We start from the raw sequence: 13,077 nt of genomic DNA, 5'->3' as shown, positions 1-13,077 counted from the left end.
GTCCGAAAAGCGGCACTTATCCAATTTAAGGAGCCACACAATGCCCAAGGATCTGGCCGCCGTAAATTGCAGGCCCGCCAGGTTGGAGGACATTAGAACACATGTCGGGCTGTTCCACGCCTGCTCCTCCATCCTCCAGCGCCAGTTAAGTGCAAAGTTTTAACGCTGGTTAGCAGCTGCTAATTAGCATAAAGTTGGCTCAACTTTCGCGCCACTCTGGCACACATTCACTGGGAAAAAAAGGGCTTTAGCAATCTGGAAAAATCTGCGGAGACAGAAAATTGCACGGCCTAGTTTCGCGGAAACTTTCGACGGGATGGCTTAAAAACTGAGAGCAAACTTGGGATATAATTCATGTCACTATTATTAGCTGCAACACTTCCACTGCACCCATTTAGACACCCATCTACTGTTTTTTCTACTTTATCTCTCCAAAGTGAAACCACTATGTTTCCAAAGTGAAACCACGCCGAATATCCAATTTTATGCCGTGTAACAGCAGACGAGAGGGGTTCCATTCATTCCGCTTTTTGACAGCGTCACTGGCTTTAGTCTGCGTGACGCTGCAGCATCTCGGAGGGATCCTTCAGCTCATCCTGCTCCTTGTGCTCCCCGCGCGTCCTTCCGGGGACCATTCCTCATTGCTCCCAGGATGGCGCCGGCTTTCGCTGCCGTCTTTTGTTTAGCTTGAAGCACGTCTCGCTCATCTCTTTGATAAATATTAGTTTAATTCTTTGCAGGAGATGGAACTTCAAGGCTGCCGCTTCAGCCTCTTTAGTGGCTCGTTTTCTTATTTTATACAATTATTCGGTTTCTTTTTCCGCACTTTATTGGCCTGGCGCATTTTATGTCCTTTGTTTGGCATTTCATTTCATTTCGCCCGCCTGGCTAAGTGAAAAATGTAAATATTTTGCTTTGATTGAAATCCAAGTATCGAGCTTACAGCGCTGCTGGTAACTCGATCAGCTGAAAATTGATGGAAAATCGCTGGACTCGAAATTTATTAACTTAAGCAAAAAAAGGAAGCAAAGCCAATTTCGTTCTCTTATTTACTTAAAGTGTACTGGAAATTAAGTTTTTAGCAATCGAATAATTTCTCTTTTTCTCTTAGTGAGTAAACGTTACTTTTTGGTCCTTTCTCCGACCAATTGATTTCCATTCAGGACTATCCATTTTTATGCCAGCCAAGTTTCTTTTTTCAGCATATATTGAAGAGAAAGGCGCCGACAAAAAGTGGTGCCAACTTAATTCGATGCCGGGCTGAAATCCGACCAAATCTCTTGGCTCTAATAGGCGGCCTGCAATTTGGCCCATTCAGGAGAATGGTTTCCATTCAACGGCTTTGCAATCAATGAATGCTACTTCTCTTTGGCGTTTTGCTTCTGTCGAAAACTGGGAAATTCTGGAAATTGGCAAGTGACAACCTCGTTGCATTTCGGTTTCCGGGCTCATTCATTGAGGGGAAAATGCTGCGCTTGCGATCCATTCATGAGATACTTCAGCTCACACAATCTGTGACAATCTGTCTGACATTTGCCAGATTTCCGAAGGCCAACAGACACGTTTCCCGCATACAATATCACCTAAAGCTCCCCACATTCCCAGTTCCCCTCACCTGAGTTATGATTAGATGACAGAGCGGCGTGACGTTTAAATTGAATTTTCGATTCTAGCATGTTTATTTCACATCTGCCTTTGTCCAAACTTTTCTGCCGAGCAGACTCTAAATTTAGCCGAGACGGCAAGCAAACAAAAAGCCAAATACAAGAAACATCCGCTGACAGTGATGTACGTATATATCTTTGAAAGCATGGCGAGGTGGAAATTTCCAAAGGGCACGAACGACAGGTGCAAATGTCGCTGCTGGGTCGAGCAATTTGTCGGAAAAGTTCAGCGGCTGTCAGTGGTCCGCAAACTTTAATCACTAATCACTTGTCATGCTGACCGCTAAATCTCTGAGTAAGCGGGGCAATCTAAGAAAAGGAATAATTACTTATTTATTTTATACAAGAAATTATTTATTTATACAAGAAATTAATACAACAAAGATGATAGTCAACCTCTTCAGTTCGAAAGAACGTATAGATTAGCATCACATTTCTGGAATTAAATATGCCACCCTTTGAAGGCAGCAGTTTAATTTAAATTGAACGTTCTTATGTATTTTTAATAAAATAATTGCAGCCCTGCTAATGGGCTTTTCCACGGCGTTTTCCGAGAAGCCCCGCTTAATTGAGCGGCCCAAAAAGCAACATTGACTCGCCCGAGGCACTGTACCATAAAAATGCAAACAGCAGCCGGGGAGCAACAGCTGCCACCCCAAAGGAGTCCTTCCAAAACCGGGGCAAACGGACACTTGTTGCGGCAGGACGGAGCCAAAGGATGCGTCAGCAGAAGGAAAGGATGTTGGAGGACCCGGCTGCCTGTTGCAACTGCTCCGAGCATCCGGACTCCAAGGATACCCCAATGAACAGCCCCAGGTCCTTGGCAAACAGTCTGGAGATGCAGGAAGGAAGGAATATACAATTTAAACGTTTCCAAATTGATTCCGATGGCCAGCAAGTTGCAATGCCATTTGCCCACTGCTGATTGAAGTGGAAAATTGCAGAAAATATTTTAAAACGATTTATCATGCCAGGAGTTTCCAGAAAGAAAACAAATTTTCATTATGTTAATTGCCAGAAAATTGGAATTCACCAGGCTAAGTGCACAATTTTCAGTTTTCTCAGCTGTTCGTCAAAAGAATTTGAAACTTTTCCGAATGTGCCACTTCAGTGAGAACTTCTACTGCCTAAGCCTGGCTTGATACACTGTCAATAACAAGTCTTTATTTAAAAAACTTAACCACAACCTGCATATTTGTCTAGCACTTTAAGCTATGGAACTAAACTGTAACAGTTTCAGAAGCCAAGCCGAAAAGTAGCTCTTGCCGAAGCTACTGAAACGCTAAGCTAAGCGATTAGTGAGCCCCTTTTCTCGCAGTGCACCGAACCCCTTAGCGGTATAAAAATAGCTTTTTTACTACTTTATGCAAACTTGTCACCAAGTGAACTCCTTGCACCGCGCCCCGTGCTCCGTGCTCCCCCAAGCACAACAAGTGGCTCCTGGCTTGGCAAGGGAATTTAATTAAAAAGTTTTTATGCGTTTCACCAGAACCACACCAACAACACCGAACAAGAGGCACAGCAACAAAAGTGCGGGTTTGTCAAGGGGAGCAACAACAAAGCTTTATCTCTGCGCAGACTTTTGCGCCTATTTTCTGAGGGGCTTTCCGCAGTTTTCCGCCGCTCCTGCGAAAAATGTCCTTGCGCGCCGCATAGTTGCAGCTAAAAAAACAGAGAGTAAAAGTTTGTTGCTTTTTTAGTGGCATGTAAATTTGTGAATTCATATTTATGCGAGGCCCGAGCTGAAATAGTTTACCCAAAGAAGCTGAAATGATGCAGCAATTTGCGGAAAGTTATGCGCTGTCACTTTCAGAGGGAAATGGTTTTGGGCGACAGCGAAATTGTTGCACATTTGAAGCACATCAAATTCTATAGGAGCCCCATCAAATGTTAAGCCCCGTAGCCACAAAACCTAACTTCAAAAGCAGAAAAAAAAACTCATCATTATTTATCAGTGCCATAATGGAATAATTATTTCTTTGCTGCCATTTTGTATTAAATGTGTGCATTAATTTATACATTCAACTAATTTAATTATTTAAATATTTCGAGTTATTTCGAGTTTCTGTTGATTTCCAAACCATTTATATCTACATGCTGTCGTAATGGAAAAAACTCTGCAAAATCAAATTAAACACGTTAGAGCTCAACTCAACAATGTATAAATAAGTTTATATCAGGGAATTTACGATTTATGCAAGCAGCGGAAAATTAAAGTTTAATTCGGCAGGCCAAAAAAACACAAGCTTAAATTAGCATAATTCAAATTAATTCCATCCTGGCATTAACTTCATAAAAACCTTACCTCTTTGTTGGGTCTGACAATTGCAATTTAAAAAGCTAGGCAAGTAAGGCATAAAGAACTGGTCCTTTTGTGCTTATCCCGACCACAATCCAATTGAGCCACTACCACTTTGCATTCAAGGACCAATTAGCTGAGGTTGCCGCTTTTCGCTGCAGCGAAAGTCCTTGAGCAGCTGGCCGGAATTGTCTTGACCAGAAGAAAGCCGGCTTACTGCGCTGGAAAGCGCATTTGCGGTTGAGTTTTTCCGCTAATTTTCGCCGAAGAAAAGCCAGCAATTTCCCCTTCGGACTCGCTCGACTGCTCGAAACGGAAGTGGGCGCTAATTGAGGCGCTCTTCGCTCTTCTTCGTCGTTGTAGACAAGTTGCAAACATTGTATCTGTCTGGATGTCATTCGAACCCCAGAGAACTGTCTGCCACCACTCAACGCTGACCCATCCAATCGTATTACCACAAATTATGTCACGTATTAGCGGAGTGAAAAACTTTGGCGAGAGACCAGAACTTTTATGGCATAATTGAACTCTGCGTCGGTTAAGTTTTGGCTTCGGTTTCGCACCACTAGAGCAAAGTTTTTAATGTCAACATATAAGCACCCGTTGTGCACTTTCCAGAGGACATTGGTACATCGCCGCAGGATTAGGAAGATGGAGCTGGAGCTGGAGATGGAATGGAGACATATCCATGCATGCGCCGGCGAATCGCCAATCAACATCATCGTCAACGGCGACGGCGACTATAACCGCAGCCATCACAAATGCCATTATAGAGGCAAGTGGGTTCTGGCCCGCAGCAAGGACACTGCGCCCGTTTTCAACCACCGCCCACCACCCACCAGTCAGCAGGAACAACGTGGTCCTGGTGGCATTAGTAACCACCAAGCCCTCTCGGAAAAATACAGAACGGCAGCTCAGCTAACGCATCGTAAATTGAGATTTCTATTTATTGTCGGCGACCACAGAACACAGAGAAAAAAGTGTGATCACAAGTAAATTCGAGATTTTTCACTTCAATGCTTTCCGTGGCTATACAAACTATACATCGATGGATTATTTTTGAGTATGTTTTAGAACTTGTAAGATATACTTTTTTCTGCGTTCGTTTTCTGTGTGTATCAGCAGTTCATCAAGTGTACTCCATGTGTCTGTGGGTTCAGCTCAGTTCAGCTCAGTTGGGTTGGCTTAGTTTTATGCAGTCCAGTCACCCACATCCACATCCACTTTCCATTTCCCCCCAAATGTCACCAAGTTGACGCGGTCTGCCGACTTTATAAAGTCGCTTAAGCATTTTTAATGGACTTTTAAGTTTGCTTTATTGTTTCATTTGCACTGCCTTTATGTTGATACAATACATACTTGTGTATACATTTTTGTGCAATGGGACACTGGATTCAGTTCACTGAAGAAAAATGTGATCCCTAGGTTTAAATTCACACATATTCTATTTTATGTGAACTATTTTGTTTGAGTCATTGTAATTGTAAGTTCAATAAAAGCATTTCAGTCCATAACGTTTTTAAATTTGTATTTTAAACTGTTTTCCCGGCTGACTCATTAGCTTTGTGAATTTACCATCAAATTCAGTTATTTATATACCTTTGGCATGCTAATATTGATGTTATATAAGTGATTTCCGCCCACTGGGCGTACTCGAGTAAACTGAGATAAAGTTAATACGTATTTGCATTGCAATCAGCCAAATTTCCTTAATCAGAACTAAACAAACTCCACTCAGAAATGGCTAAGGTCCTTCTCCCATTTCTACTATTTCCTTCGGGCGATGAGAACAGGGTAAATACAATTAACCATAGCTGCACGATTGTTTCGCTACTGAAATTCCGTACATTCTATTAATACATATTTGATCTACTTATTTCAATCAATGTTCTGTCAACTACTTTTCGGGTGTTCCACCTCCACATCCTGCCGGGCTAAACAAACTGTCAATCATAGGGAAAATCCCCCGGGGGGAAACTGTCCTGGAGGCGCTGGCTTTATTATGGAAATTAAATTGATATTTAAGTGACACATTGTGCCGGCGGGGTGAGTAGGATATATTTCGGCTGACGGCAAATTGTTGGCCCATACGCCCATTGTTAAGGCGAAATTAAATTTTTATGAGCTTAAACTGGGCTCAGTTGTTGTACTTTTGTGGGCGTTGCGCCCCAAAAATATGCCTCGCCAATCTAATGAAGCAGCTGGGTGTTTGTGTGTGTGGTGTGGTGTGGTGTGTGTGTGTGTGTGTATGGTGTGTTTGTGTGTGGTCAGCTTATGGTTTTTTGGCCTGGCATTTTGGTATTTTGACCTTTCGGGTGTAGGGTTTAATTAATATGCAAATGGACAAAGAGCAGGCAAGGAGCTGGCCAGACCGGGCAGCAATTTAAATTTAGTTCTCCCATCTTTAATGAAGTCCGAAGCGCCGGAAAGTTGTGTTTCTGAAATATTTATTGGACCGCAACTTGGTCCACATGCTGGAATTACCAACTTTTCGGGACCTCGGGCAGCCAAAGCCATTCTGCTGGTCCACTCCATATTCATTGGGTTTGGTTTCTGGACGCCATTTGCAATTCGAATGCAGTGCATTTCCGGTTTTCGGAAATGCATTTCCGCTTCCGCCAGCCATTGCTATGCAGCTATGCAGACTGCAGCTCCGCAGTCTTGCAGCCGAATAGCTTTCGCCACAGTTTGCTGCACATCAATTTGATATTTGACAGATGCGCTCAAAACTAATGCACTTACTGGCCATTCAACCAATTTGGTTACACGATTTTGATGCAATTTATTGCATTGCACGCCCCTCTGCCCGACCACTTGTGAAATTGATTTGATTTTTATTAGCATTTTATGCGATTTGCCCAAGTGTCCATGCAGCGAGTTGCCCGGGGAATTAAATTAAACACGTTCTGCTCGCTCGGCCAGCAGAAGTGCTCACCATACACACCATACACACCGACTTTGTGTGGCCAGTGGAACAGCGAGCCAGGTGGACCGGCCATTTCTCATTGTTTGCCCGCAGCCGGTTTTCCTCGCTTTTGCTTCTTCCTGTGGCCACGCCCCCATGCACACACAAAACACACGCAGGCGACCATTACACTGAAAAATGCGCAGTAATCGGTCCTGCTTATACCAACACCAAAATGGAGCTTAACTTTTTAGGCAAATTTTGTTAGTCTTGTATGAGTACGACATTAGGTAAATTGCCTTACTTAAATCCATGCAATGTTGATGTTAGGAGAAGTATTGTTAGACAATTTTCCCGGTATATACACCACAATAAAGAGTTAAAACATGGCTGATTCGCAGTTGAATGCGTGTTTGCCATATCGAATTTCACACTTTCCCCCTCCTTTTCCACCCGCAGTGCTTTCTTTGGGCGGGAAAAGCGTGAAAAGGCACAATGGACACAGGAAAATTCGGTGGCAACAAAAAGAGGCAATCAATGAAACGCTTTTGCTGTTGCACTCGTCACCTGCCAATGCAACTGCAACTGCAAATCCATCTGCATCTGGCTGGAACTGTGTGTTGGATTTTGCTGTCTCGTCCTTAATGTGTTTTCTCGCTTTTTGCCAGCCGTACATCATATTTCACATCAGATATGGTGGCTACCGCGTTTCGTAATGACGGGCAAATAATGAAATCGCCAGCAATTTTGGGAGCCTTGACAACAGAACGTTATTGAGAAATGTAATAAATAAGAAAACTTTAATTATAGATGACAACTTCATAAGCAGAAGCACCCGCAAATTCAATGGGAACACAAAGCCCGTGGCAGTGGTAATGGAAATGGTGGCACTGTTTCCAATTCAAAGACTCTTAATTGGACGTAATTATGGCTTGACCTGACTGCCATGTCACATACCAGCGGCACTCGACCCCAGTTCACACTAACTGTTCGTCTAGTTCCGCTGACCGCAGTGGGAGGTCCTTGCTGCCAGGACCAGCTCTTTTGGCCAGGATGTGCCAGATCAGCAGGAAGCCCTATTTAAGAGCGTGTGAGCCGGGCAAGTTTTGAGCACATAATAAATATTTATTAGGCCCGCTGCTGCTGGCCAAAATTTAATTTGTTTTCATTAAGCCAGACAAAGCGCTTAAGACAGCTGCAAACATACAGTACGGCTTCCTTTAGTGCGATACGGTTAGACTCGTAAAAATGAAGAGGCAACTAACTGGCTTGAAGCTTTAACAACCTTAGAGAATTTAATGGCAGTTACGTGTATATTTTTATAGATAGAAAACACGAATTTAACAGTTTTGTTTAAAGGCAGTCTACAGTTGCATTTATTTTTGTGGAATGTTTCAACGCATGTATTCTTTTAATGTGGCATTTAGAGGTAATGACGTACTAAAATTATTGAAATGCCTTTAGTGGTTCCGGCTAGGCAGGCTTGACTGTATAATGCGTATGACTCCTGGGAAAATATGCTTAAATTAAAAAGGGTATTCTCTCCGGGGTCCTCGATGTCAGCGTCGTCGCCTTGACGTGGCCAAAAACATTTCGCTGGCTTAATTGCGCGCAAGCAAAGCAGATAAAAAAGCGAAATGAAAAAGTTTGGGGCCCACCAAAAAACAAAAAAAGAAAGACGGAAAAACGCGAAACAAAAGCGCTCAAAGCGAGGAGAAAAGCGCGTTCGACGCTGAAATCGGTGGGGTGGTACTTTCATTTTTGGGCGGTGGCGAAGTAACATAACAAAACAAAATTAAAGTAAATATGCGCCCAGATCCACAGACAAAGTAGAAAGGCAAACAAAGCCGAGATCCTGACAAGGGGTCGAGCGACAGGAGACAGGAGACAGGAGCGACCGGAGAGACAAGGATGACAGTAAACAAAATCACAATTAACTGAGAATGACGAAAAATAACAGTGCCAAAGGAGCAGCGAGCATGTGACAATGGGGCAGCTTTAAAGTGGTAAAAAAAAAACAAGGGGAAGCTCAAGGACGAAGGACCTGTCATAAAGCATTTTAATTGCGCACCCACATCGCCTGAACTTGATTGGAAGTGCTGAAGTCTATTCAAATTGAACCCAAGGACAAAATGGAATGTTTAATGATTGGAAAAGGGTTTTCGGGCTCTAGTGCGCAGATTAGAGTGACAATGACATGGCAGCGGAGCTCTAATGAATGTCTGGTATGCAATGAGCTTCTTATTATCCTTGCTATATGCGAGAATCCAGCAGGGGTATAAAATCTCTATAATTACTATTCAAAGTTGTTCAGGCGAAATAATAAAAATATACATTTCAAAAACTAAAATTTTTGCGCTAAAACCTTATTTCGCTCCGCAGGAACGTAATTTTAAGACAAGTTAAAATCCTCTCTCTTTTTGTTCTTCCTAAATATTATATTGGCGGTGGCATCGTCGCACCGCATCGTTGAACTCCTTGCACACACTGAGATCGTCATTTTCCTCGGTGCACTTGAGGAACTGCTTCATTTCCTTGGCGCAAGGACCTTCCTCGACCAAATCGCTGTGATGCGGCTGCTGGCCACGCCGCCTGAACAACCCAGTTATTCCCGATCCGATGGCATGGCCCACGACTGAACCTGCTGCCACGCCCACCGCGTGGGCAGCCGCATCCTTGAAGACCATATCGGAACTCTTGGCGGTGGACAGCACCGCTGGCGAATAGGTGGTGCGGCTTGGCTTGACCGAAGCACTTCTCTGACCGCGTGGCATATTTCCTCCTCTCTTCTGGCCTTCAAATTTAAGCATACGAGTATTTCGAGATGAGCAAAATGAGGTTTACTTCCAAACGGTTAAGTAGAATTTCGAATGACAAATGTGGCGTTATGATGTCTAACTCATGGACTCCTGGGCTGCTCCGGGGATCCTTTTTACAGCTTTGACAGCTAATTTATATTGCATTCCCTGCCAGCTAATTGCTAAGTGCATGCAACAGCGCCACCTGGCGGCCAGAACACTGCAGCGAGGACGAAAAAAGGAATTCTAATTTGTTTTCACTTCTCACTTTTTGCGTTTGCTTTTCCCATTTCCCGCACTAATTACAAACACATAATGAATTTGTCGGCAAACGCGAGAGGTATAAAAGCAATGCGAATACACAACTCCAGCTGGCTTCCCTTTTAAAATTCCACCAAGGAGGGGGTAATCTGGTGGGGATATGTGGCCCTCAAAATACACTGAAAGTAATGTTAGCTGCAGAACTACTGTGCCAGTCACTTAGTGTGGAATTTGAAGTTGAGATGTGAGATGCAGCAAAGCAACAACGACTAACTACACTGATTTATTGTTAAATGGTCCACACAAATTCAATTGTTTTTTTGTCTGTAGTTCTCCCCTTCTGAATTAAACAAGCGAAGAGCCTTGATGAACATCCCAAAAAACATTAACAAAATGGATTTTAGATTCGCGTTGCTGGTGGAACCGCATAGGAAATTGCTTTACCCGACGAGTATTTCAAACAGCAAGAACTGGCTCTTTCGACTTTCGACAAAGTCAAAACTCCTCGCTTTTAGCGAGTGCAACGGAAATTCTTTAATTGGCTGGCAGCATGCTAGAGTTGTGACTATTATGGCTTTTTGGGGGGAGACGAAAACACAGCGGCAATTAGCCAAACTGCCAAAAGTTTGGGCCTAATTCGAATTACGCAGTGCCCCATATGCTGAATTTTGGCAGCTAGTTCATGGGCCAAACGGAATATTTCATTAAATTATTGCCAACCGCAGAAAACCGAAAACAGACTCGCTGCAAATGCCGCTTGATTGATGCTGTATTTAATGCTGCAGGGTGGGAAATTCGCCCATTTATCACAGAGTCCATGTTCATCAGCACTATACAATTTCCACTCACTCTGTTATGAATATTTAAGCAAATTATATTTGCTCGCTGAAAATTGTGTGCCGCCTGCCATGTGAATAAATGTGACAGCAGCTGCCGCCACTTTCAGCTGCGAAAAAGTTGAGAAAGTGGAGTCTAGGCAATGCTAATTTCATTTTGTTTATTGTTTTGGCTACAACTTAATTCGGTACCAGCCACTGTTTATATATCAATCAACATCAATAATGTTTCCCAAGCAAGATGGATGGCCTGGAGCTCTGGGATGAGTTGATGTATCTTCGCTCTGGTTGATGGCTGCCCGCATAAGGCCAATTAATTTCCTTCTCCGAAGCCTCTTTCTGCGCCGCGGAAGGCATCCTTGTAAAAAATTGAACGCAATTGCTCAAATTGTCAATCGAAATTGAAAAATGGCAGCAGTCGGAACAACAAAAAACACGCAGAAATATCATAATTTAGTTAAGAATAACAATAATACGTGTATTTCCCATTTCCCAGAGACATTTTGAGTTCTAATTTCACTAACTCGACCCCCAAAGTCGGGGAACACATTTTTTTTTTTTCATTTATTGACTTTAGCATTCGACCCCAATCATTTATTTGAAAATAAAAAAAAAAAAAAAAATTTCCCAAATTTTGACTTTTTTGTAAGGGGTACCATCATCATTTTTTGCAAAAATTGAAAAAAATTAAAATTTTTCAGATTCGATTGCCCATCGATAAGGAAGTTTCTATGGGTCTAACGAAGCATGCATTTTTGGATTTGGACCGAAATATGCTTTATTTTTCGAAAAAATTTATTTTCAGGTAGCCTATCTCAGCCAAATGCGAATTGAATTTTAATATGTATGCTTAAGAACAATCTCATTGATGTGCTTCTCAGAACTGGATCTCAGACATTGTAGCGCCGCCGACACTGCTGCATTGCCTCGTTGAATTCCCTGCAAACGGAGAGATCACCACTGTTGTCCTCGGTGCACTTGAGGAACTGCCTCAGCTCGAAGGCACAGGGACCATCCTCCACTAGTTGAGGTCGCGGCGCCGACTGCGAAGCGGAAGCTCCCAAGGAGCCCTCCTGCTGAGGCTGCTCCTTGGCCGGGGCTGCCTGACCACGTCCCTGGAACATTCCGGTGAGTCCTGCGCCCACAGCGTGGCCCACGGCTGATCCTGCTGCCACGCCAGCAGCCGTGGTGGCCATGTCCTTGAACCGTTCTCCCGCGCTAGGACCTTTGGCCTCTGTGGAGGGGGCTGCCGAGGCAGCAGGTGCTGCAGCTGGCAAGGATTCCTTCTTGGGCTTCTGCACTGCCGGCAGATCCTTGCTGCTTCCACGAGATGGCCTTGACGCGAAGACATGGCTGCTTCGACTGCTTTGACGACGCATTGATCCTGTGGATCTGGGACTTTCCGAGCGTTGACGTGGCATATCCTTTCGAAAATGAGCAGACAAATGTAAAGGCTGACTTGCTTTCGGAAAGCTGAATTTAGAATGAAATGGCCCGACTTTTGACCTTTCCAGACTCGACTGCCACAGCCAACTGTGCCATATAGTTTCCCCCACGGAACACTTGAACTTTGTCAGCTAATTTTCATTACACGGCAGTCGCGGACGCTAATTTCATTGTGCACGACATAATATTAAATTACATTATCTTTTCTCTACATAGATTTTTAAGCTACTCGCGCGAACTGAGCTGCGCTGTTATATTTTGATTAGGCGACCCACTTTAGATATTGCCCTTCTACTTACATAAGGTCGCTATTCTCAAGAGCCGGATAAAATACACCGCCCCATTGGAAAAGTATTCTCATAGGCTCCTTGGTCGGGCCTTTCATTACTTTTGACAGCAGCTATATTATAGTGCTGGCGCAAACTTATGGCACACTTGCGAATCGAGATGAATTGGGTAGGAGATATGCGGATTTAATTTGCATTCACAACGATTCTGTGGGCTGTTTTCCACATACTCGCATTCCATTTGCTGTTTGCTGATCTGCGACAGCCCAAACTGGCACGCTTTCAATTTGGCACTGCACTTGAGTGTCTGAATGGGCGTGAGTTAGCATAGCTGCGCTGATTGCACTTTGTGTAAATTAGGCAACGCCGGCCACAGTGCGTATGATTAATATGGGGGTTGGAAGTGGGGAAGCGGCTCATTTCTGGCCCTCATTTGCATTTCTGGCAGTCGCTCAGAGGCTAATGCTCGGCTCGCAAGTGGCTCTGAAGTGCTTCCCATTATAACCGCCTCCGATATCCGACTTTGTACCCTCGTATACCCCAATTACCTGCGCCGCTTTCCTCAAAACTGCCTGGCCGTT

The 13,077-nt window shown here is 43.8% G+C and overlaps 2 protein-coding genes across 2 annotated transcripts; both read right to left on the bottom strand.

Annotated features, from left to right (window-relative positions):
• Positions 1-9,145: 9,145 nt before the first annotated feature.
• Positions 9,146-9,771, bottom strand: LOC6554926 (coiled-coil-helix-coiled-coil-helix domain-containing protein 10, mitochondrial). Its single transcript, XM_001981095.3, has one exon. It carries the CDS (start codon positions 9,676-9,678, stop codon positions 9,298-9,300), a length of 381 nt encoding a protein of 126 aa, XP_001981131.2. The 5' UTR covers positions 9,679-9,771; the 3' UTR covers positions 9,146-9,297.
• Positions 9,772-11,535: 1,764 nt separating this feature from the next.
• On the bottom strand, positions 11,536-12,294 carry LOC6554925 (coiled-coil-helix-coiled-coil-helix domain-containing protein 10, mitochondrial). The gene has a single exon (XM_001981094.3). The coding sequence runs from the start codon at positions 12,182-12,184 to the stop codon at positions 11,654-11,656; it is 531 nt and encodes a 176-aa protein (XP_001981130.1). The 5' UTR covers positions 12,185-12,294; the 3' UTR covers positions 11,536-11,653.
• Between the last annotated feature and the right edge of the window lie 783 nt (positions 12,295-13,077).

The sequence above is a fragment of the Drosophila erecta genome, unplaced genomic scaffold (genome assembly GCF_003286155.1).
Source record: "Drosophila erecta strain 14021-0224.00,06,07 unplaced genomic scaffold, DereRS2 tig00000000-arrow-pilon, whole genome shotgun sequence".
NCBI classification, from domain to species: domain Eukaryota; kingdom Metazoa; phylum Arthropoda; class Insecta; order Diptera; family Drosophilidae; genus Drosophila; species Drosophila erecta.
The sequence above is the reverse complement of the archived record's forward strand: the minus strand, read 5'-3'. Positions and strand labels throughout refer to the sequence as shown.